Source organism: Hippocampus zosterae, chromosome 18, assembly GCF_025434085.1.
Source record: "Hippocampus zosterae strain Florida chromosome 18, ASM2543408v3, whole genome shotgun sequence".
In the NCBI taxonomy this organism is placed as follows: Eukaryota; Metazoa; Chordata; class Actinopteri; order Syngnathiformes; family Syngnathidae; genus Hippocampus; species Hippocampus zosterae.
Window position 1 is genome coordinate 13,231,461 of NC_067468.1, and position 21,430 is coordinate 13,252,890.

The window sequence follows — 21,430 nt, forward strand, 5'->3', positions numbered from 1 at the left end:
TTTGCTAGGGCAAGCATGCCTGCCCCCTGTGGATCGTAGATGTATTGCAATAATACAAGTCACGTGGTACCGTCGAATCCATTCATTCTTGCCACGTTGAATTTAAATCTATACATTGAGAGCTAATAATGTAACAAGTAAGAATGAATCAACTCAAATATATATATATAAATACTATAGACTTTATTTAAATATTGTACATTTTTGAAAACATATTTACAGTACATAGACTTGCATTGTTATACTGTGACAGACATGGATGTAGCGTTCATTCACCCATACAAATATCGCTTGTTGGAAAAAGGACAATCATGCCAATCCTGGGGATGGCAGAAGCACCTTTGCTCTGAAGGGGAGAACACACATCGGGGTGGGGGGCAGACCTCCCCACCCCGCCCACCCATCGGCGTACGCAGACTGTATTGAACTAACACTGGACAACATGGACGAGACAAGCTTTGCAAAGACATGGAAGGCCTCTTGATGACAGGTGTTAAGGCTGAAACTGTGCTCTTCCTTTTGAGTCACGCGCTTAATTTCACAGCAGTTCTGCCGTGGTCTGCATATACGTTACATATTTCCAGAACATATGCATTATAAAGACAAACTTGAAGATTGACAGAAACCATGCAAAGAGAACACCAGTGACAAATAACGCGGGGGAACATTTTTTTTTAGTTAGGTTTGACTTACAGTATTGACCTATTGGGAGCCACACACACGCATAAACAAGTTGCCACATAGCTGTACTGTAGATGAGTCACAATATGGCCGGTTCTTGCTACAGTTTTACTCCAGCTAATCAGAAAATGTTGCTTCCCTGAATGATAAACTGTAGCGAAAGAGAAAAAAAACAGATGCAAATTTGGAATCAGCATGCCAATTTGAGTTTTAATCAGCATAAAAATCTAACTCAACAGATTTTTTTCCCAAATTGTTCCGCAGCGCACTCAACTATTATGTAAAGACTTTTTCAATGAACCCGTCCACCCCCAAAAAGTACAGCTCCTACAACATTTATAATACATACATAAAGCGGTGACATTATTGGTCTCTACCAACACATCGCTTACAGAAGAGCCTACAGTACAGAGCAGGGTTCTCTAATATGCATTCTATATATGGCTTTCCATCTTTGGCTTGCGAAACCTGTCATGCACGGGTGCTACAGACAATCACACGTAAGAAAGACAAATTCATCAACAACATTGTGACAAAAAAAAAAAAAAGGTGACCAAAAACCCTCTTCAGAGACCCATCTTGCCATCACACAATATTCCGAGCACAAATAGTGTGCAGTATTGCTGCATTATGTTTACAACCACAAGGCGTACGGATGAATACAGAAAAGTCAAATGTCTTTGGTGCGCCCACGTTGAAAATGTCAAGACATTTTGTCCAGAGTAGTGTTTGCTGAAGGGCATCTTGCCACGAGCGCAACAGTAGGACACGCGTCTCGGGATTATTGACGTAAGGGGATTAAACGCCGCACGCACGCAAGCACTCTTTACAATCACGGTGAACATGTTGCATGTAAATCAGCTCATATACTCACATCTCACACACACACACACACACACAAAAGCAGCAAAATGAACAATAACCGCGAACAGGACATGATACAAAGTTTAAAAAAAAATTGTCATCAACCATACACATACCGCATTTCCTCAAATCGTTCCCTCATGCACTTGAAAAAATAAACACCTCACTTTAAATAACATCAGTAAAGTGTAGTCCCATAAGGTGGCGATGTCAGAATTTTCACTGTGCAACAAAAAGGATGAATTGCTAAATTTTGGGACGGTTTTATTACATACGCATGTGCACAAATGTAAGTCTCACCCCAAGAGTTCATCAAGTGAACCACAATCAGAGGAAATACAGCATTTCATCAGGGCAGACACTTTCAAATATCACAATTTTAAAAATATATCTACATCCGTTTATCCTCACACATGAGCAACGTTTGCGACCGCGAGCATTAACAGATGCTAAAAGCATTTCTCCTAACATCAAAACACGACAGACATTCGCACTCAAGACACACGCACATTTACTCCCTTTCCTATCTCGGCAAATGTTCGTCTCAGCAAGTGGAAGTGTGGGGATTAATCAAACGCCTGTGAACGCATCGCTCACAACAGTAAATCCAACAAAAATAAATCCAAAAGCAGAGGAGACAGTCCCAAAAAAAGAACAATTTACAACCGGAATGAGGCACATCCTTCCCTCGGCCCCAAACCTCAATAACATTTGTATGTTGGCTCAACTAAGTCTCGTAGGCTCCGTTTCGTGCCCTCTGAGCGATTTTAAGGACTATTTATCGCATCCGCCATTCACTTTCCCAAAGCATACCTCTCAGTCATCGGACTCAAATGGAGCAACAAAAATACCTTCGGGCCCCAACTATAGATTCTCTTCTCAAAAACCCGCTAAGCCTGTCTTGCTCCTCGTCCTATGTCGCTTCTTACTCAACGATGTGCAATTGAGACGCCGTATGTGCCGCGTTGTGCTACTCCTGCGTCATGATCAACATGGAACTATGCTAGCTGCCCGCTTCCCCCTTTGACGCTTGAACCAAACCGAGGAAGAAACAAAAACAAAACGGACACGGGTGGACGAGCGGGCGTTGTGACGGGCGTGGCCCGCAGGACGGAGGAAGATTGAGGCGGACGGGAGAGAGAGAGAGGGGGTTAGCGAGCCCCGCACACGAGCGCCACGCGCTCCCCATCGCACACAAATACACATTTGAGCACGCTCACTCCTTAGTCCGTATATTCGGCCACGATGGACAGCAGCACCGTGATGTCATCCGGCTTTCCTCCTGCAGAATAGACACGAGACAGATAGCGTAGCAAGTAAGCAGCCGGATTACATTGCCAAGCAACTCCTGCGTCAAATTTTCCGTTCCCCGTGTCTGAGGTGAACACTTACCTCTTACATTCAGGCCATTGTCACACGCAAACTGTGCAAACGGCGACATGTAGTTGGGATCGTAGGCCAGGTTGTGAGCTTGCTTTGCGATACTCTGCGCAGTCTGCAGAACGCTGTCATAGTTTGTGGTCTGAATAGGAGGGCAAAACATGAAAGAGGGGCCGGGGGTCAGGGGGAATGTTATCCGTACAGCGCTGACGTAAAATGAAGTCACACCTTGAGCTTCTTGAGCTCCTGAAGAATCATGTAGTCGGGCATGTTGTCAAAGAGGCCATCCGTGGCGGTGAGGATGATGTCGCCGAGCTGCACGTCAAAGGAGGAGCTGTCAGCGGCATCTGGACTGAAAGGGGTTTAAAAAAATACAAATAAAAAGATGCAAAACTGGAGCTCTTGCAATTCACCAAAGGTCGCTTGGACGCGGTGTTTGTTAACGCTTAACCGTCGCGCATGCTAGCTTGCCAGAGAGTCTTTGCTGGCGTAACGGCCGCAGATGAATTTACCAGAGCTTCTTTGTCGAGGGGTTATTTTGAAATGCAGCGCAGGACGGGTTAGCGGCACCCACCTGTCACTGAGCACGACGCCCTCGGCCCCCGGCGGGGCGATAGAAAGCTGGAAGGGCGTGTTGAAGTAGTGCTGCTGCTCGTCTGAACGGTGCACCACCTCGCCTGCGCGCACCACCAGGAAGCCCGAGTCGCCGAGGTTACACGTGTGGAGCTGGTGACTCCGTCGATCCAGCACCACGATGCAGGCGGTGCTGCTCCCTACGAAATCAGCAGTGTGGCGTGACGGCATGCTCTTTCCCAGGACCTTGGGGGTGTCCAGTTATTATTTATTCTCCTGGGCGACTGTCGCCTTGGGAGGCGAAATTCAGAGCAACCTTCAGCTGTAGAGTCCAAGTCTACATTACACAACACCATTTGTCAGCGCTTATTTGACAAACGGGGTGACAAGAGCGAGGGTCCGTTACGACCTGGATATTGAATTTGCCGCCTCCTACAATATCGACTTACTTTCTTCACCCTATGGAGCTCAGAGCCCAAGAGACAGTCTCATCTTACACACCTTCATTAAAGCTTTTCATTTCATTTCATTACTCAAAGTCTGAAACGCTGCTGTAGCCAAGTTATGTGTTGAGGCGGATCGTAACTTTGTGGCGGCTCACCTAAAAGCGGAACCTTGTTCTGCAGGAGCTCATAGTAGCCAGACGTCAGGATGCCCACTGGATTGCTGGGAGTGAAGCGGCCCTCCTTCACCAGCCGCTCGCACGTTCTCATCAGCGTGGCGGAAAACTGAGATGGGTCTACGCCGTAGTCCCGCCAGCCACCCACGCCATCCGCTACGCCTGTTAAGACAAACAGGAAGTTACATTTGGCACACCTATCTTCAAAGAGGCGAACACGATGCTGGTTATTGACAGGCGTTACGACTTTGTTTTTGGGCCTTTCAGAGATGTCACAAAGTTAGAATTTATGTGAATGATGAGGAGAAGTTATTGTCAGGTAAACAGTAAACCAGTAAAAAGGCAAGTGTTCGGGACAGGACATGGAGATCAAGCCAGGGTATTATTTTCGGGAGATGACATAACAAAGAGAACATGAACAATAAAATGCATGTAAGTGCAGAAAAAAATGTTCAAGAGTAGTGGGGCGTGTAGAGGAGTTGACTCTAGGTTATAAAAACATCTAATCAAGTGACAAATTGAATATCTAAAGCTGACCATCACATCACAAAGGCGGGTATGTAACCATTGTTTCGCCCCTGAGACTGACTGATGCAAACCATTCTCATGTTTTGTAATATTTTATGTAAGCGCTCTTTGAATGTTGTGACATCACTTGCTTTCATGTTTAATCGCACCTTTCATGAATTTATGCACTTCTCAACTAATAAGTACATGTTTAACAATTTTCAAGGCACGTTTGCAAGCAGGCTTTGCGTGTTTGCTGTCTTGTACATTAAAACCCCGTGAAATTAGAACAAACACCTCGATGTTTACAGGAAATGCGTTTTTAAAAGAGTAAACTCGCTTATTAGACACAGCCGTGAACAAAAGTCAATTCGAGCAGAGCTAAGCGGCGCTAACGTCGCTGTTAGCAAAATGGCCGCCTCCATCCTCGACCATTCTGACCTTGTTTTCTCTCACGGCTTCGAATTTGTCTTTATTTCATCACTAGGGGTCTTCCAGTGAGTTTATATACACTCACCCACTCGATTTAGTAAATTGTCTTGTGTCGTTTTATTGTCGGAAAGTATCTAGGTGAAAGGTCGTTTGGTATCCGGCATAAACACAGCACCGCTCCAGAACATGTTATAACAATTAAATGACGCCGTTGTAGGTCCTTTTCAGTGAATGTATGCTCATGAAAGAAACAAATGTTGTGAAATAACAGCTAGGATATAACCTTCAGCGATTGTGACCGGAGGGGGTGGAGGCTGTTGTGTTTTCATCGTGAGGTCACGCCACGTGCAGGAGTGGACAGACCACCGAAGGTCAACGAGGTATAACCGGAGCCTGCACCCTGCAGGGTGGTTGAGCGTGTGCACGATCGAGGAGTGAATCTTACCCAAAACGTCTGCATTCTTGTTCCTCGCGATGAAGCAGGCGTCGTCCCCATAGCACATCCCTTTCTTAAGAATCCCCTTTCGAAAGTCCTTGCCGAAGCCATAGCTGGCGGTAACGAGGCTGTAGTCGTGCCCGTCCGTCTGCGAGAGTCCACCGAGGACAGCCCGGGCTACCAGTCTGCCATAAGACAGTACGGATAACATCCCCCAACCCAACGAGAAGCCGACACAGCACCCCTGTCCCGGTTTAAGCCCTCTCACGCCGTCGCTTTTCTCGATTCGTCCCGCTCGGTCTATTGTTCGGATTAGGGCGGTTTTAGCCACCCATGGAGACCAGACGGCTCTGCTTCAAGGACTTTCTAAAATAGCCTCCTACGTTTACTTAAAATTAGCAATGAACACCGCGACTTTGGTGCTTTGTAGCTGGTTTCGTGTCCGGGGTTCCTCCACTAGGTACTCTCCTTTTCGACATGTTTCCACGGTGTATCGCGAGTTCATCCGGGTATCTTTGCAGTTTACGTGATGACGCCACAGCTACGGTGACATTAACCAACGAGAGAGCCGCTCGTCGGTCCGCCCAGCTTTGGGTCCTGAAACTGCACATGCGTAACAGATGCGCTTGTTTTGTAAACTGGGCGTCACAATGGCAAATAAAATAAAACATTAAAAGAAACGACCTACCAAAATGTTCACATTGTATTAATCACAGAGTTACATTAGGATAATTTCACGCAAATAGTACAACCAAGCAGAATCGTGTTTCTAATAACTAATTATATCCGGCCTCAATTGCTGTGTACGGTCTGGGGTGTGTAAAAAACGAGTGCACTATCTGCAGGCAAAGACCCAACCCTCACAGCTCAGAACGGTGCCAAGGAGAATACTGTACACGGACGACAACAAGGCGTAATCTTCCAATCTAACGACGAATAACGGAATATAGCCGCTAATACTCGGTGGGACATTATTCGGGTACACTCAATACTAATGTTTTATAGCTTCGTTAGGGACAAGTCGACAAAGTCTATTCCGTTATTCATTTTTTTAATTCTGATTAATTGCGAACGGCCAAGTTTCCTGTTGACCATTTAAGGAAAAACAGATCTTTCCGTTCACGCTTGTAAATCTCGACGTGTTTATTTTAATAGACCATATGATGAGAGGACGTTAAATCCCGATTGATAAACCATCGGGTGAAAAGCTCTCTGCCGGATGACCAATTAATGGAATGGAATATGATGTCATTCTTCAGTTGTTCCCCTGTCGTTGTTGTTGCTATTTGAGTTTATTTCATTTAAAATCAATGATTCTATTTTATTCTTAGGGCCATGATGAAGAGATGGCGTGAGGCGGCTTTGCTGTCTTTCCTCCTCATATGTCTGCTAAAAACCGACTCCACATGGGCCAGAAAAGGAGGGAGCAGCAGCAGCAGCAGCCGGAAATCTTCCACCTCCACTTGGGGGAACCGGGGATCGCAATCCAAACCGTCCAGCTCAAATCCGGGAAGCACTTCCAACCGGAACACCAATCCATACCCCTCCGGTGGAAATTATCCTGGAGCAGGAAATAGAAACCCGTCAAGTTATCCAGGAGGCGGAAGTTACCCCAACCAGAATCCTGGCCGAACCAATCCTGGTGGATATCCAGCGGGTGGCAGTTATCCAAACCAGAACCCCGCAGGCCGTAACCCAGCTGCTGGCGGTTATCCAAACCAGAACCCTGCAGGCCGTAACCCAGCTGCTGGCGGTTATCCAAACCAGAACCCTGCAGGCCGTAACCCAGCTGGCGGTGGATACCCCAACCAGAATCCAAACAGAGGCGGTACCAACCAAGGATACCCTAACCAGTACCCGGCTGCTGGAGGTTATCCGAACCAAAATCCTGCAAGGAATTATCCAAATCAGAACCCGGCTGCTGGAGGCGGCTACCCGAACAGGGGTGGTTACCCAGCTGGAGGGAGCTACCCGGCCGGCGGAAGCTACCCGGCCGGAGGGGGCTATCCTAACAGGGGTGGCTACCCAGTTGCGGGAGGCTACCCAGCTGCAGGGGGCTATCCCAACAGAAACCCCTACCAGTATCCAGCTGCAGGTGGTTACCCAGGGCGTGGTGGATCATTCGGCTACCCCCAAGGAAACCCAAATAACAAGATTTTGAGTCCCCACATTGGCGGGGGTGCTTACGGATACGGCGGTACCGGAATAGGAGGGTCTCCCTTCTCCCGTTCTGTGCAGAGTATGGGTTACAAACCCAAATCTACGGGGTTCGCCAAGAAGGCCATGCTGGCAGCGGGCGTAGGCGCCGTGGCGGGAATGGCGGTGGGATATGGACTGGGGCGCTTCCCCCGACCGCACTTCTCTTTCCGTAACCCTGAGGAAGAGCATTACTATAACAACTACATGTACCGCCGCTACGGCTCACAATCCACCGACGAGAAGGACTTTGGCCGCGATTACGTCTACAAGCTGCCACCCAGAGCCGAGAACTACGACGCATTCATGGCCCGATGTATGAACAGAACGGATCTTCTCAAGGAGCAGAAGACCAACTCCCCTGGGGGTATCCAAGACGACGATGACGACACAGTGAGTATCGAGGAGATCGGCTATCCGTCCCTGGTGGAACAAATGAAGGCCCGGCGCTGCGTGGAGAATTACATGGTCTACTCCGAGCGCTTCCTGGAGAAACGCAAGTCCGAGCATCAGGTCCAGACAGGTCGCAGCGGCCCGCCGAGCGTCGGGGTGGCACAGTTTTTCCCGTCGCTCTTCATGCTGCTGTTCAGCGTGTTCCTGTTCCAGTAAGAACAATTAGGCCCTCCATTATAGCTGCACGTGTTCAGACAGTAATGCTGTTAAAGTGTACCCTATATACGTACTCTGTAACCTCCATGAATTTTGCACCTTTTGGCTCATTATTTAGTCAATCGCAGAATGCACGACTCATAAAAACTTTGTGATGTGAAGCTTTCAAACATGCACTTCGAACCTTAGAGGTGAACTCATTTTGAGCGTCTCTAAGCTTTGACGCAACGCTTTCAATACTTTTTACACCACTTGTTGTTCTCTAACATGGAGCTGAACAGTGTTTTGATCTGTGAATGGACAACCCACGTCCTGTGTACAATGAGAATTGGTATTTAAACAGTCGTCTTGATACAGCCCCTTCGCACCCGTCGGCATGGTTAAACCAAGACGGCACAGATTTGATTAGCAGGTCCTCGCCAAGAGATCCGACATAACAGAGAGACTGAAAGAAAACACCCGTTTGGAACTTGGCTATTCAACTCCTTGTTAGAAAATGGCACGTGTGTATTCAAAACCTTGGATGTTGAGATTTCACACACGTACCTAACTTTTTTGAGTAGTGTTTGTATGTGTGTGTGTACATATACACATTCATACATACGGGTAGGTGCATCAAACTAACACAATGGGTGAGTCCCCATGTCTCATGCATCTTGCTGAAAAAGGGTTATAACCCGAAGAAGTAGTTAGTCTAACATGCACTTGTGTTTTGATTTGCACTCCATGTTGTTGATCACTGAATACATAAGTTTTTAAAATTTGCGCTTGTATTGCGATTCATGATGATAGTATCACTCGTATAACAATGCAAACCGGGCTTTAGATATTGAGCGCAATCGGGTTTGGCGGCGGTGTTGTGTAAAGAGTGTGTGTTGGCTGTCGGCAGGTATTTTGATGCAAACGTTTTCCCTGGTGTGATTCAGTCAAAAAAATAATATGATGGAAAAACAGCGAGGAAAACAAAGTTTTAGAGTTGTAATATAAATTTAAATTACACGGGCAATTCTGAGGACCCTGGAAGATTAAATTGAGGGGGCAACACAGAGATTGAAATTTGGTTGGACCGAAAAAACAAAAACAAACCCCATGATGTTAATTTTCGCACATGCAAATATCTCAAATTCTGTTTTTGCGCACAATAACTTCCATAACATTTCACGTACATCAGCGAACTCGACAGAAAAACTGACGCAATGCTTTTTTTGGGAGCCTGCACCTATTATGGTTCCTTTGATAAAGATAAAGGATATCTTATCTTATCTTATCTTGCATTGCTGTCATTTTACACATACAGTATCTGCTTGGTACTCCGTTTAAATCACTCCATAGACTTTTTTTTTTGTCTTTGGACTGATGCATTCATTAACATAGCTCCAGAGAGACTATTGTCATATAATCTAACAACTTTTTTTTTCCAGTAATGATTTATTCTTAGGTAACTTGTGAAGTGAGTTTTGTTTATGTCTTTTTAGCTTGTATGAATTCACAAATCATTCAGTTTCGGTGATTCAAAATAGAAATTAAATGAAGGTTTGACCTCCCCCAACAAGTTTGTCTTTCCCGTATGGAAAACAAGTGCACTTCTCCTTTGCAATTGTGACATTGTGAAACGACGTCATTCAATTCGATTGCCTCAACTTTTTTTTTTTTTTTTTGCCAGCAGCTGATAGGTCCTACCACTTTGATGTACGGTACTATAATTTGCCATCAATGTGTATGTATTCAAATAAATTCTGTGTCCAAAATCCCTCTTTCTGACTCACTTATCTGCCTTATGACTACTTTCTCAAACATTTTAAGAATGATCGGGTTCTTAAAAGTGAGCCATGATGCTAAATTAATCACACAGGGTTCGACAGTTGTGGTGCCGACAATTGTGTAAAACGTGTTCAAAATGTATGATTTCAAATCTTTGTGTGTGTGGTCACCACCAAATTTGGATGAGTCATAGAGTGACGTTAAGTCATCCAGTGGCAAAAAAAAAAATATCCAGACACACCAATAAAATCAGAAATATCACAAAAAGCATTTCACTACAATCATAATCTTAATTTACTCACCGATGTGCTTAATGCAAACTCTCGACCTGATTTATTGAACAGTAAAAGCCGATTTACTTGCGGGAATTATCTCGTGACATTTAATAGATTTGAGATCATGGTTACACTACTCTATATTCAAACTATTAATAACAGGTAATTAAAAACTTTAGGGGAGTGGGAGGGGGAGGTTCTGGCAGATCTTGTTTAACCACCTTTTGTGACCCATACAGACAAACAGAAGAAGCGCTTTGTGTTCAACTAAACAGACCGTGACAGACGAAATTAATTTGCGAGTAAATTTAGATGCAATCGTCATCATTGTTTACACTTTTTATGGCAGTTTGGTTTGGTGGTGTTCCATGAAACGACAAACGTCAAGTATGGGCCTCACGGGATTCAGTGTTCTTAAATAAGTGTACAACGTGAATCGAAAGGGAATATCATTTGCAAACATTTATTCTATTTCCACGAGTCAAAGTGCACCCATGCAAAGCCCTGTGAGGAAGGTGAGCGCATGTCCCAGCAAAAGTAAGGAGTTACTCAAGTGCGCAGGCGCCGCCGCCTTCAGAAAAGCCCTCCAACTCGACTGATTGCGAAACGTTTGGCCATGGCCGTCGTAGCGCCCGCTGGATTCCGTCTTTTGGCCGGCGTGCCCCCTGGAACCGTACTTGGGCCTCCCGAGGAAGCCCAGCCCGTATCCGGTGCCCGTGCCCCCCAGCATGCCGGCCGCCGCCGCCCCTGCCCCCGCCCTCTTGAGGCCGGGCTTGGGGAGGCCGTGACCCTTAGAAGCAGGTACCTTGTTGCTCTTTCCGCTATTATGTGTAGCATCGCCACGCTTGCTGTATGTGTACTGCGCACCTGGACACAGGGCTACTACGAGCAACAACAAGAGCCACAGTGGCACAAGCTTCTGCTGGCCTGTCATCACAGCCTGGAGGTCCTGAAATCACACAAGGATCAAAACGATTATTTTCTATACGGTGTGTAATAGAACTGACATAATTCATTCATTCATCTTCCGAGCCGCTTGATCCACACTAGGGTCGCGGGGGGTGCTGGAGCCTATCCCAGCTGTCTTCGGGCAGTAGGCGGGGGACACCCTGAATCGGTTGCCAGCCAATCGCAGGGCACACAGAAACGAACAACCATTCGCGCTCACACTCACACCTAGGGACAATTTAGAGCGTTCAATCAGCCTGCCATGCATGTTTTTTGGAATGTGGGAGGAAACCGGAGCACCCGGAGAAAACCCACGCAAGCCCGGGGAGAACATGCAAACTCCACACAGGGAGGCCGGAGCTGGAATCGAACCCGGTACCTCTGCACTGTGAAGCCGACGTGCTAACCACTGGACTACCGGGCCGCCCACTGACATAATTAAACAGTGAAATCATTATTGCTGATGTTATGTACCACCGTGTCCATAACACCAAAACAATATCAAAGAGAGACAATCGTAAATTCTACATGATATAGAATATTAGTTTTAAGAATGCTGTTTTGTCATTACACGTATTTCATTACACCGCAAACATGCATTGATCACTGTAGGACTGTTCTAAAGTTATATATGAAAATAAGTCAAAATAAATGAGATTGATTTAAGTATTTAGTTGTAGTTTCATAAATAAAAATAAGACAAATATGAAGACACAATTACAATATACAGTATTTACTTTGTCTACACTTTGCAAAAATTGCCAATGTTCCTCACACAAAATAAGATCCGTGAAAGAGCAACAGTGTGTTTACCTTTCCGTGGGGTCCCACACTGAGGATGTGATGCTGATGGGGCAATCCATTCGATCCAGAAAGTTGCTCTTTCATAATTAATTCCACAGCAACAGGAGCTATGCCCCACCCCCCTCGTGTTTCTATTGGCCAAAGAGGAATAATACAGTACAGGTTGAATGATTTTTGCTGACCTCCCACGGCCATGTGCCATTATTCAGCACATATGCAGACAGGGGGATGGTGCGACGCCGCACACGTTTGTGATCAACAACATAGACCGACATGTTGTTAGCGCTAAGGCTAGCTGCTAATTACATATGACGATTAGGATTAAAAAGGCCCTGTAAAGTGAATTTGGAACTTCTGTTGTGTGACTTAGAAAACATTCCTTTTCACTTGACAAAACAATGTACTATATATCATAAATATCCTTGAACCGTGCCCCATGTTCTACAATTTCCTATTAATTTCCCAAGAGCAGACAGTAAAATGTGGTCTTCGTTAAGTTGTTCAAGGACAAAACCTTTCCCAAGGAAATTCGGGTAAAAAAAACATGCTCACTGATTACAATGGAAAACTTTGTACAAAATTATGTAAGTGTTGCTCATTAAATTAGCTAGCTAGCTTTCCTACTCCATATCCACCCACTGAAAAAAAGACCACTTGTTGGTCGTTTGATATGCTCCGTCTTCATAATCACAAGGAAGTCTTGAGTGGCTTCAGGGCCTATGATTCATCTTACAGAGCACAGCAGACAACCATGACTTCATGAATCAGAGCCGCGTTTGCACGGCATGTTTTGCCGCGCACAGAATGTAAAACAACAGAGTTGATTGTTAACAGACATTTCTGTTCAATGAAACGGCTAAACTGTGCCCCCACAACCCCTTTTATTGGCAGTGCTGCTTAATATCTATCATCTTGCCTCTGAGGGGAAACTGGCGACAAACACAGACTTGTTCCTGCCATCATGTGAAGGTCCTTTGTCACAACAAAGACTGCATAAAGATCGGTTGTATTCATTTTTAGCTCTAATTACTTGATTGTAAAAATGAACATACGATTCTGTGTGGTGTACTAGCGATAGTACACCACTCAGACAGACTCAGATAAGTCTACACACATTTATTTATGCAGCTTGAGATGCAACACAACAAATCAGTGCAAAAACAAAGAAAAAAAATATATATCTTTGATTACATCAATATTAAATGCAAGAGGTAGATGGCACCAGACGGCAATGTGACGAAGAAGAAAAAAAACCAACCGGGTAAAAACTCCTCTCAAACTAACCAGTACATGGGTTGGTTTACGATGGGGTTCTGTTCCTACAATGGTGATGTAACCTGAATTTGTATTTACCGCCCCACTAAACTACCCTCATGCAGTAATGACGTCACAATTGCAGGAAATTATTTGTAAGCCACACATACAAAACAAACAAATAAATACAAGTAAGGTAATCACTGAGTGTGCCTTGTTGTTCGGCTTGACCACATATTCTTACGGTGCTAGATTAACACCTCGGACTGGTTGCCAGTCAATCATAGGGACATACAGGTATGTGATGTCACGAATTACAAGTGTCATTTAGTTGTCAAAGATAAAATTGAAAAAAATTAAAGTTCTCCTGCCCTAAAAACACCTGACTTCTAATTGGCATTTAGTATTCTCTGCAGCTACTACGGCCAATATATGGGAGGTGGTCAGCGGGGTGGGGGGGGGAAACCTACGGTGATCACTAAGATGTTTCCAGTTCCTCCTCCTGAAGCTAGATGACGTTTTCAAAGAGTTGCATGGAAGACATGATACTCTCATCCTGTTACAAAGACAAAACGCCAACGAGGTGTAATGCACAACGCTGCATACGCTGACTGGTATTGTGCGTTTACCTTCTGGCAGGTGTCTATGAATTCATCCATGGTCACCACTCCATCACGGTTCCGATCCATTTTCTGAAAAAAAAAATATTAGTTTACGTGTATTCATTCCAAACAAGGATTTGACCAAACAGTCCAGTGTACCTGGAAGAATTTCTCCACATGCTCATACGGGGAATCTTCTCGTACACTCGGTAAGGTGTACCTGCCCATCATGTCATAAATGGATGTCATAATTGCCAACATGTCCTGCAAGAAAAGCAATTGAAACGTGACTCAAAAAAATCATAACCCTCTCGTTTGAAAGGGTTTCTCCATGGAGCTAGAACACTGCCTTTACATTTTGGCATCGAAAAGAAATGCATCATATATCAGAATGATGTCATTTGGAAGCAAAAAATAATAATAATAATAATAAAAAATTGTGTCACTTGCAGATGCAGCCTATGAACAGCAGAGGGCGCGCTGTTCAGGTCGGCTTTACGGTGGCAGTGTGTAGACCAGGTGTCACCAACATTTTTGAGGGTGAGAGCAACTTCATGTGTACCGATTGTGTGAAGGGCTACCAAATTGATACACGTCTGAAATAACATATTTGTCCAAAATACCTTCAATAATATGAGGATGTGTTATTTTTAATACTTGATGATTTAAATTGTCAGACTTTGATCGTGTTTCGAAATGTCTCACAGTACTGCCAATGTTTGCATTTTTAAATCATAATTTCTACTAGCAAATCACAATGTCCAGGCACTGGCGGGCTACTCAAGTGGTCTTCACGGGCTACCTGGTGCCCGCGGGCACCATGTTGGTGACCACTGGTGTAGACGTTTTAATATATAATCCTAGATACAATTATTCATGTATTCCCAATGCTGGAATTGAGTGACCGTGTTTTAGCTCCACATTTCTCACACAAGTTAGAAGTTGCATCAACCTCCTTAGTGATGTAGCCGTCCTTGTTGATATCATAAAGATTGAAGGCCCAGCGCAGCTTCTCCGTCACCGAACCTCGAAGCAGCACGGACAAGCCCACCACAAAGTCCTGCGAAAGTCGTTTGTTTAGCTCATAAATGTCTTTGAAATTGTAAATAAAAAGAGGGCGCGAAACTTGCCTCGAATCGGATGGCGCCGCTTCTGTCCATGTCGAAGGCGTTGAACAAGAAATGTGCGTACATGGTGGCATCTGAGAAAGGAGGCAGGCAAGAGAAGGTTGCACATTTTAATACAATGGAACCCCCCCCCCCCAGCTCTCAATATAATGCAAACCAATCAATAAACCATTGCTGATGATGTCAGTCAAAACTGACATTTATCATCACGTTTACCTCCTTGAGGAAAGAACTGTGAGTAAATGGTCTTGAATGTTTCTTCATCCACAAGCCCACTGGGACATTCCTTTTTTTTGTGGAAACAGAAATGATTAACAATAAGTGAAATACACAAGTGGGAAGATAACAATCCAAATTTTCTTGTAATGCGTGTGCTAAACTTACCGTAGCTCCTAAAGACTTACAAAGATGTTCGTCTTTCGCTTGTCATATTACTTCAACACACTTTAACAGGAAGCCGGGGCTTTGGCGCCATCTTGTGGCAACTTTGAGTGCTAAACTCACTCCAAAAAAATGTAGGCGTCTCGGTACAGATTGCGTCGGGCATTAGATATTCCACTGTATAAGCAACGTTGTTTTGCTTACAGCAATGGTTCCTGACCACAACTCATGACACGGATCCTTAATGTATTTTGACAAAGCTGACTTGTCATCTTTGTCTCCACGTGAATTACAGTTTAATTCATTTAAAGTGCACTAAAAACCTGCAACTCCCCCCATGCATTAGCACGCACCGTGGACGGCATACGTCACGTGAGAGGTCAAGCTCAGCATTGTAGTGCAGATACAGAAAAGAGAAGAAACCTTTGATTACATTTTTGAAGCCCCTGTAAAGGGACTGAAGCTCCTTCCTGGTGAACTGGGTCTGCGCCTGGAGCTGCTCAAGACCCTCGGGTTGATGGCGTACCATGGAGAGCTCGAGGTCACTGTCGATGCTATCTGCCAGAGGGAAGGGAAGAAATAAAAAAAAGCCAAAAGGGGGATGTGAAGACACGGTAATAGCAGGAAAAAAACATGATCTACCACAGAGAAATGGAAGGCAAAAAGATTGTAATGCTTTCCATCCGGATGCAAAACATAAGGTAGGGAAAACGATGTGAGGAAAGTGTGTGGGGAAATACAAAATAAGATGTAAAAATAAAAGCTGTGAAAACTGCTCATAGCATCTGATGCTAAAGGAATAAGCGACTATTCCGAGCAGTTTTTAATCGACTTTCATTTTGGACACTTTGGATGCAGTTTATCATTTAGTTGCAAGTAGTGTGGATCATTCTCACTTGGGATACCTGACACTTGAAGTGACAAAACCCCCCCCCCCCCCCAAAAAAAAATTGTGACATTTTATCTTTACAACTACAAACCCCAGACAACAACAATTTTTTTTTGTAAATGTCTGCATTGTGAGTTATTCAGAATTCAAAATGTCCACCATGAAAAGTGAGAATTGTGCCAAAATATCAACTCAATACGTGTAAACAATAAACATACTCACCATCTTGACAAAGAGCGCAACACAAATGGCACAGTGGGAAGAGACAAGACCAGGGGAGAGATAGAGACGATGAAAATAAAGGAATAAACACATTCATATATACATGCCGTTTGCTACTGCGGGAGAACTTTAACATGATATCGGAATTCACTGCATAAAAATGAGAGCCGTTTCGAACAACAGTTGCGGCAGCTTTACCAAAAGCAAATCAGAGCCACGATAATTAACATAACATGCAATATTTGTCAAGACCGGAATTTTTTTTTTTTAATAGTTCTTTGGAAGATGACCGCATCATCTTCACTGGTGAACCGAACCGTCAGCGCGTCTTACCTTCCTGCAACAAAGGCTCACACATCCCAAACTGTCTGAGCACAAAATAAAACATCCCCGCAACAACGACCATGGCAATAATTTCCATGCCATCCAATCCCATCATGGCATCTCACGCCAAAACAAAAGTGAACGTAAACATCAAGCAGTTAGGAGTCAGACTCGGAGACAATCCCAGCAAAAAGACGCAAAGTTGAAGTAGAATTCCACCACATGCTGTCGGATGATGTTGACAAGCATCGATCCCCTCACATGATCCACAACCGGCCTCCATTGCTCGTGGTGGCGACCAACCACCATCTCCTCTCACCTACGTGTGTGTGTGTGTGTGCTTGTTTGGAAGGTTTGATCGTTTCAGCTTGTCCGTCTCTATATGCTTGGTCATTTCAAGGATGCAAAGTTGTAATAAAAAAAACAAACAACACCACATATCCGCTGATGCAGGGGATATCCGAACAGCACTTAAGAGTGAAGGAGCCCGCCCGTCGATACCGCTGAGCTTAAAGCACATTTAACGGGGCCCCGCTAAACGGCGCCTTGTTTAAAGTACTGCAGATACGCAAAGCGGGCACGTCGTCGGGGATGCCCGAACATTCCGACTTCCATCCATGTGCTCGTAGCAAATCGTAGCATTTGTTTTTGTGTGTGTGTGTTTGTCGGCGTGCTAACGGGGCAACAAAAGGTAGGTGTGGTGGACAACTGCTGACTCGGCATAACATAATGGACTCCGTTTAAGTAGCAGAGGGCGAATCAATTGTGAAGAGGTAACTTATTGGTCTTTGATGGGGGTGGGGGGGGGGCAGATGTAGGACAGGGCATTTTGTTAGCTGTGGAAAGTACTTTCCTGTGGCTTGGAGGATTCCCTACCGTCAACCCGAGTGCCGTTCACAAGTATTTGGACAATGACATGAGTGGTATGATGCCATTTTTGATCATATGCCGATTTGCTCACTAATAGGCCCACTTTAGACTGACTGGACCATGTTTGACACATGATGTGATATGCTTTGGATCACGAGCTGTTCCTTTGACTTGCTCTACTTTTCACCTCCGCGTTTTTAATCAGAATCCGTAAATAATCTTATTGTATCTATCAGTCCATCTGAATAAAGCAGACATTTAAATGTCCAAATAAATAATCTAGTATCACAACAATAACAGTGAGATTGTGAGGTCGGTTTGAAAGTCTGTCATCTTATGACTCAAAGATGTTGGAGAAGTTACTGTTTATGAAAAAAAAAAAAAAAACACCAACACCCACCACAAACACAAAAAGTGTCCAGTTGGACATTCTCACACTTCAGCCATTGAAGGCTATTAATTTTAAATGTCATTTGCTGTTGGAGTTTTGCCTGTTGACCACTAGATGGCGATCAGATAGTTACAAATGCTTCAGTTGGGCATTTCACCAGTCCAGATGCTTTTTTTTTCCCTTCTTTTTTTCGTTGCTGTGTGTGCGCACGTCAGTTCAAGTGATGGGTTCTGGCGCTTTGCTAATGCTTAGACATGCAGAAACAGACGCTCCTCCTGCCCGTCGAGTGCACAGCAGACTCCACAGAAGGCCACTGTCAATAATTAAGAAAAATGTCTGCGTACCGGTGAAACACTAAGAATAAACCCCACGCTCATATGTCATATTGTGTATGCTCCAGTGAAGGGACAAAATATCATCTTTTGAGTACAGAACGATATGAAGTCACATTTACTTCCAACTAGTTTGCTTTGCAACTACGCGACATGACAAAAAAATGGCCAACATGCCACGGAGGAAATATGAAGCCACAAAAACATGTGGAAAAGGTCAGTCATTTTATTTAAATTTTTACGTTATTTAAAGGAGACTCGTTATGATTTTATTTCCCCATCCATTAAAACCATTTCCAGGCGTCTTAGTCTGTGCTTTTGTCATAATACCATCAAGATGAATAATTATAGTACACTTTATGCAGCCCATTTCCTGTGCTGCTGAAATCAGTATTTTGAAAGTATGTCACAGAGACATTATGGGTGGCTCGCGGGCAGGTAATTTTTTGGCACTTCTATTCGTATCAATGCAGGAAGATGATTTGAGACTTAAATTGTTGGGGAGGGGGTGGGGGTGGGGGGAGACTACCTGGTCCCTGTTGAGTGGTGCTCGCAATGATCCACTTGACCAGACAGCACTTCATGAGAGATTTTCTTGAAAATTTGGGTCGCTGCCACTTGGAGCCCTCGGCCTGTGCGGACGGGCTCGCCTCTTTCCCATCAGGCAGTAGACCGCCATCCACTTCCTTGTCTTGTGCCTTGAAGGAGACACAAATAGACGTAGCAAAGACTCTGTGAGACTTGAATTATGGTTTCACTTCAGACATGTCTGTTCCACATTAATCTCCCGCTATTAGTCACCCACCCCCCCTTTGCTGTGCTGCATGATCCTCCATGCACAACTTTGTTTTACATGTTTTTTTTTTGGGGGGGGGGGGGATCCAACCACAAACACCACCTTCAGACACGTTTGATGTGGATGTGTCATGGAGTCCCATCCGCAAATCCAAATGACATTTAAGAGCCACAAGTGCAGTTTAAACGGGGTTTCCTGATCCTGAAAAGTAGATTCTAGCCAGCATAATGTTGAGACATCGCTTACAAATTGAGCCGATGATGATGTGGATGGCTAATATTTCGGTGTCCAGAGTGCTTCTAAAAATAACACCTTTTCTTATCATTTTCCTCATGTCATCCGACACTGGAGCACATTCGGGCGTCTGTGCAGCCAGATGAATATTTCAGTGATAACGGAGCCACTGCGAACATTGTGTCTGAATTTGGAGAGGGTTGAGACCATTTTTTTTAATGTTAGCATTTCCATCTTGGGCAAGAAATCATCGTACCTGACAGAGTTTTATTTGGCTTACTAAGCTAAACTAAATTGGCAACTCCTTTCTTTGGGAAAGATGCTTGCGAAAAGTATTATATTTTTTAATGCACATGAATTAAAAAATGCCGTACAGTCTGGGGGCGCTAGGCTGTCCCTTCCGTTTGACTAAGAAAAGAGGGTAGCGCACGCACACATGCGTGGCGTCGCTCAATTATTCACACTCCTTAAAATTGCATCAATAAAAGATTGGACCATTTATAGAAGCTATCGCAAGGGCACAAAAAAAGCACTGAAAACTGCCAAAAAACACGTTCAACTGGACGCAAACGTGACGTGTTGCATGATACGGCAAAAAGATGACTTCATTTTAAGATGAATTCAGGCAAAAGTGATTTGATTGATGAATTATTCAATAAAGATCAGTCTCGTGTGTGCAGATGATCGTGAAAAAATATTCAGTATTCAACATCTGGCTAAACTTAAACATCTTCATTGAAATGAATGTGAATGAAAAGTCAGTGTACAGTACCTGCATGGTGCCCGTTTGCCTCTTAGCTGTTGTGATGTTCTCCAGATTCCCCTCGGTGAGCTGAAGCTGAATGCAAAAGAAAGAGAGCGAGAGATGCGAGGAGTTAGTAGTTGGAGGAGGAGGAGCAGCACATCTGCTCACTCACCTGACTTCAACATCGGATAAAAATTGATGGAAGGTCTGCAGGAGGAGGAGGAGGAAGAGGAGGGGTGTTGTGGGATGTTTACGTGCAGACATACAATATGTTATGAAATCCGATTAGAGGCTCAGTCCTGCCTCTCCAAGGAAATTAAAAATAAAATAAATAAAAGACAATATATCTGCAAGCATTGCAGGTACAGTATGTTTGCCAAGAAAATAGAAAAGTTTCTCCTGCTTGTGGAAGTTATAGTTAATTCATAGAAACACACTGAAAGGAAAATTCCCCAAAATGCGATTAAAAAAAAAAGGCAATTAAAAAAAATAAAGTTGCTCAATCGGGATATTTTTTGTGGTGACTGATTCTGATGCAGTCAGGTTCTGAACCAAACCGTTTTGGATTCCAGAAATGCAGGCTCAGACAAACTGCCCCCCCCAAAAAAAAGTACAAAGTGAAATCACTGGTCACATGCAGTCAGGAAAACAAAACCAATGCGTAAAACAAGAAGCGCTTGCAAAGGCAAGGTACACGAGAACACCAAGAATACACACACCAATCACAAGTCCGAAGACCGATAAAAAGGAATCATGAAAATACAAAGTTCGATGACAAAACGAGAGCCACTATGAAAAATACCGAGAGGTCGAACACTTGAAGCACAACAGCGAGCGAGGTCAATCGGCCAACAAGAAACGAGGCAGCTTGGCGGTCCTTAAATTGGTCAACCCGGAACAGGTGCGCCTGCTGGAGGGAAACACCCTCCACTCCTGCCATTTCAATACACAGCGAGCCAATGATGTCCTCACTAGCACATTCCAAATATGCAATATGGCGCCCTGCCTCCCCAATGCAAACGTCGGAGATATTTTTAGCCTCGCAAGTTCCAGAGCGCCTCCAATTTCCGAGTTTAACAGTGGATGTGACCGGGCGCAGTCGTGCATGTGACAAGCGCTGCTTTTATTTTCTACTTCCCTGTATGAATGTTGCATTCCCCCCAACACACACACACACA

The 21,430-nt window shown here is 44.4% G+C and overlaps 4 protein-coding genes across 9 annotated transcripts; 1 reads left to right on the forward strand and 3 right to left on the reverse strand.

The window, feature by feature from the left end:
• Positions 1-164: 164 nt before the first annotated feature.
• LOC127591474 (protein phosphatase PTC7 homolog) lies at positions 165-6,027 on the reverse strand. The gene is made up of 6 exons (XM_052051693.1): positions 5,502-6,027; positions 4,100-4,279; positions 3,500-3,698; positions 3,154-3,277; positions 2,938-3,067; positions 165-2,827 (listed from the first exon to the last, which is right to left on the reverse strand). The coding sequence occupies exons 1-6, from the start codon at positions 5,701-5,703 to the stop codon at positions 2,769-2,771; spliced, it is 894 nt and encodes a 297-aa protein (XP_051907653.1). The 5' UTR covers positions 5,704-6,027; the 3' UTR covers positions 165-2,768.
• LOC127591426 (calcium-binding protein P-like) lies at positions 4,419-9,240 on the forward strand. 4 transcript variants are annotated; one of them, XM_052051587.1, is made up of 3 exons: positions 6,291-6,455; positions 6,824-7,272; positions 7,363-9,240. In XM_052051587.1, exons 2-3 carry the CDS (start codon positions 6,828-6,830, stop codon positions 8,295-8,297), a joined length of 1,380 nt encoding a protein of 459 aa, XP_051907547.1. In that variant the 5' UTR covers positions 6,291-6,455; positions 6,824-6,827; the 3' UTR covers positions 8,298-9,240. The 4 variants fall into 4 exon arrangements, with proteins under 4 accessions (XP_051907546.1, XP_051907547.1, XP_051907548.1 ...); XM_052051588.1 differs by having other exon boundaries at positions 6,824-7,227; XM_052051586.1 differs by lacking the exon at positions 6,291-6,455 and adding an exon at positions 4,419-4,673 and having other exon boundaries at positions 6,824-9,240.
• Positions 9,241-9,705: 465 nt separating this feature from the next.
• LOC127591488 (uncharacterized) lies at positions 9,706-13,148 on the reverse strand. Its single transcript, XM_052051714.1, has 2 exons — positions 12,095-13,148; positions 9,706-11,282 (listed from the first exon to the last, which is right to left on the reverse strand). The coding sequence occupies exons 1-2, from the start codon at positions 12,278-12,280 to the stop codon at positions 10,815-10,817; spliced, it is 654 nt and encodes a 217-aa protein (XP_051907674.1). The 5' UTR covers positions 12,281-13,148; the 3' UTR covers positions 9,706-10,814.
• A 38-nt stretch (positions 13,149-13,186) lies between these two features.
• Positions 13,187-20,736, reverse strand: LOC127591483 (calsenilin-like). 3 transcript variants are annotated; one of them, XM_052051705.1, is made up of 10 exons: positions 20,425-20,736; positions 20,280-20,345; positions 19,007-19,175; positions 15,883-16,007; positions 15,285-15,354; positions 15,072-15,142; positions 14,894-15,001; positions 14,101-14,205; positions 13,969-14,031; positions 13,187-13,895 (listed from the first exon to the last, which is right to left on the reverse strand). In XM_052051705.1, exons 2-10 carry the CDS (start codon positions 20,283-20,285, stop codon positions 13,848-13,850), a joined length of 765 nt encoding a protein of 254 aa, XP_051907665.1. In that variant the 5' UTR covers positions 20,286-20,345; positions 20,425-20,736; the 3' UTR covers positions 13,187-13,847. The 3 variants fall into 3 exon arrangements, with proteins under 3 accessions (XP_051907665.1, XP_051907664.1, XP_051907666.1); XM_052051704.1 differs by having other exon boundaries at positions 19,004-19,175; positions 20,280-20,429; XM_052051706.1 differs by lacking the exons at positions 19,007-19,175; positions 20,280-20,345; positions 20,425-20,736 and adding an exon at positions 16,894-18,803.
• Positions 20,737-21,430: the final 694 nt, after the last annotated feature.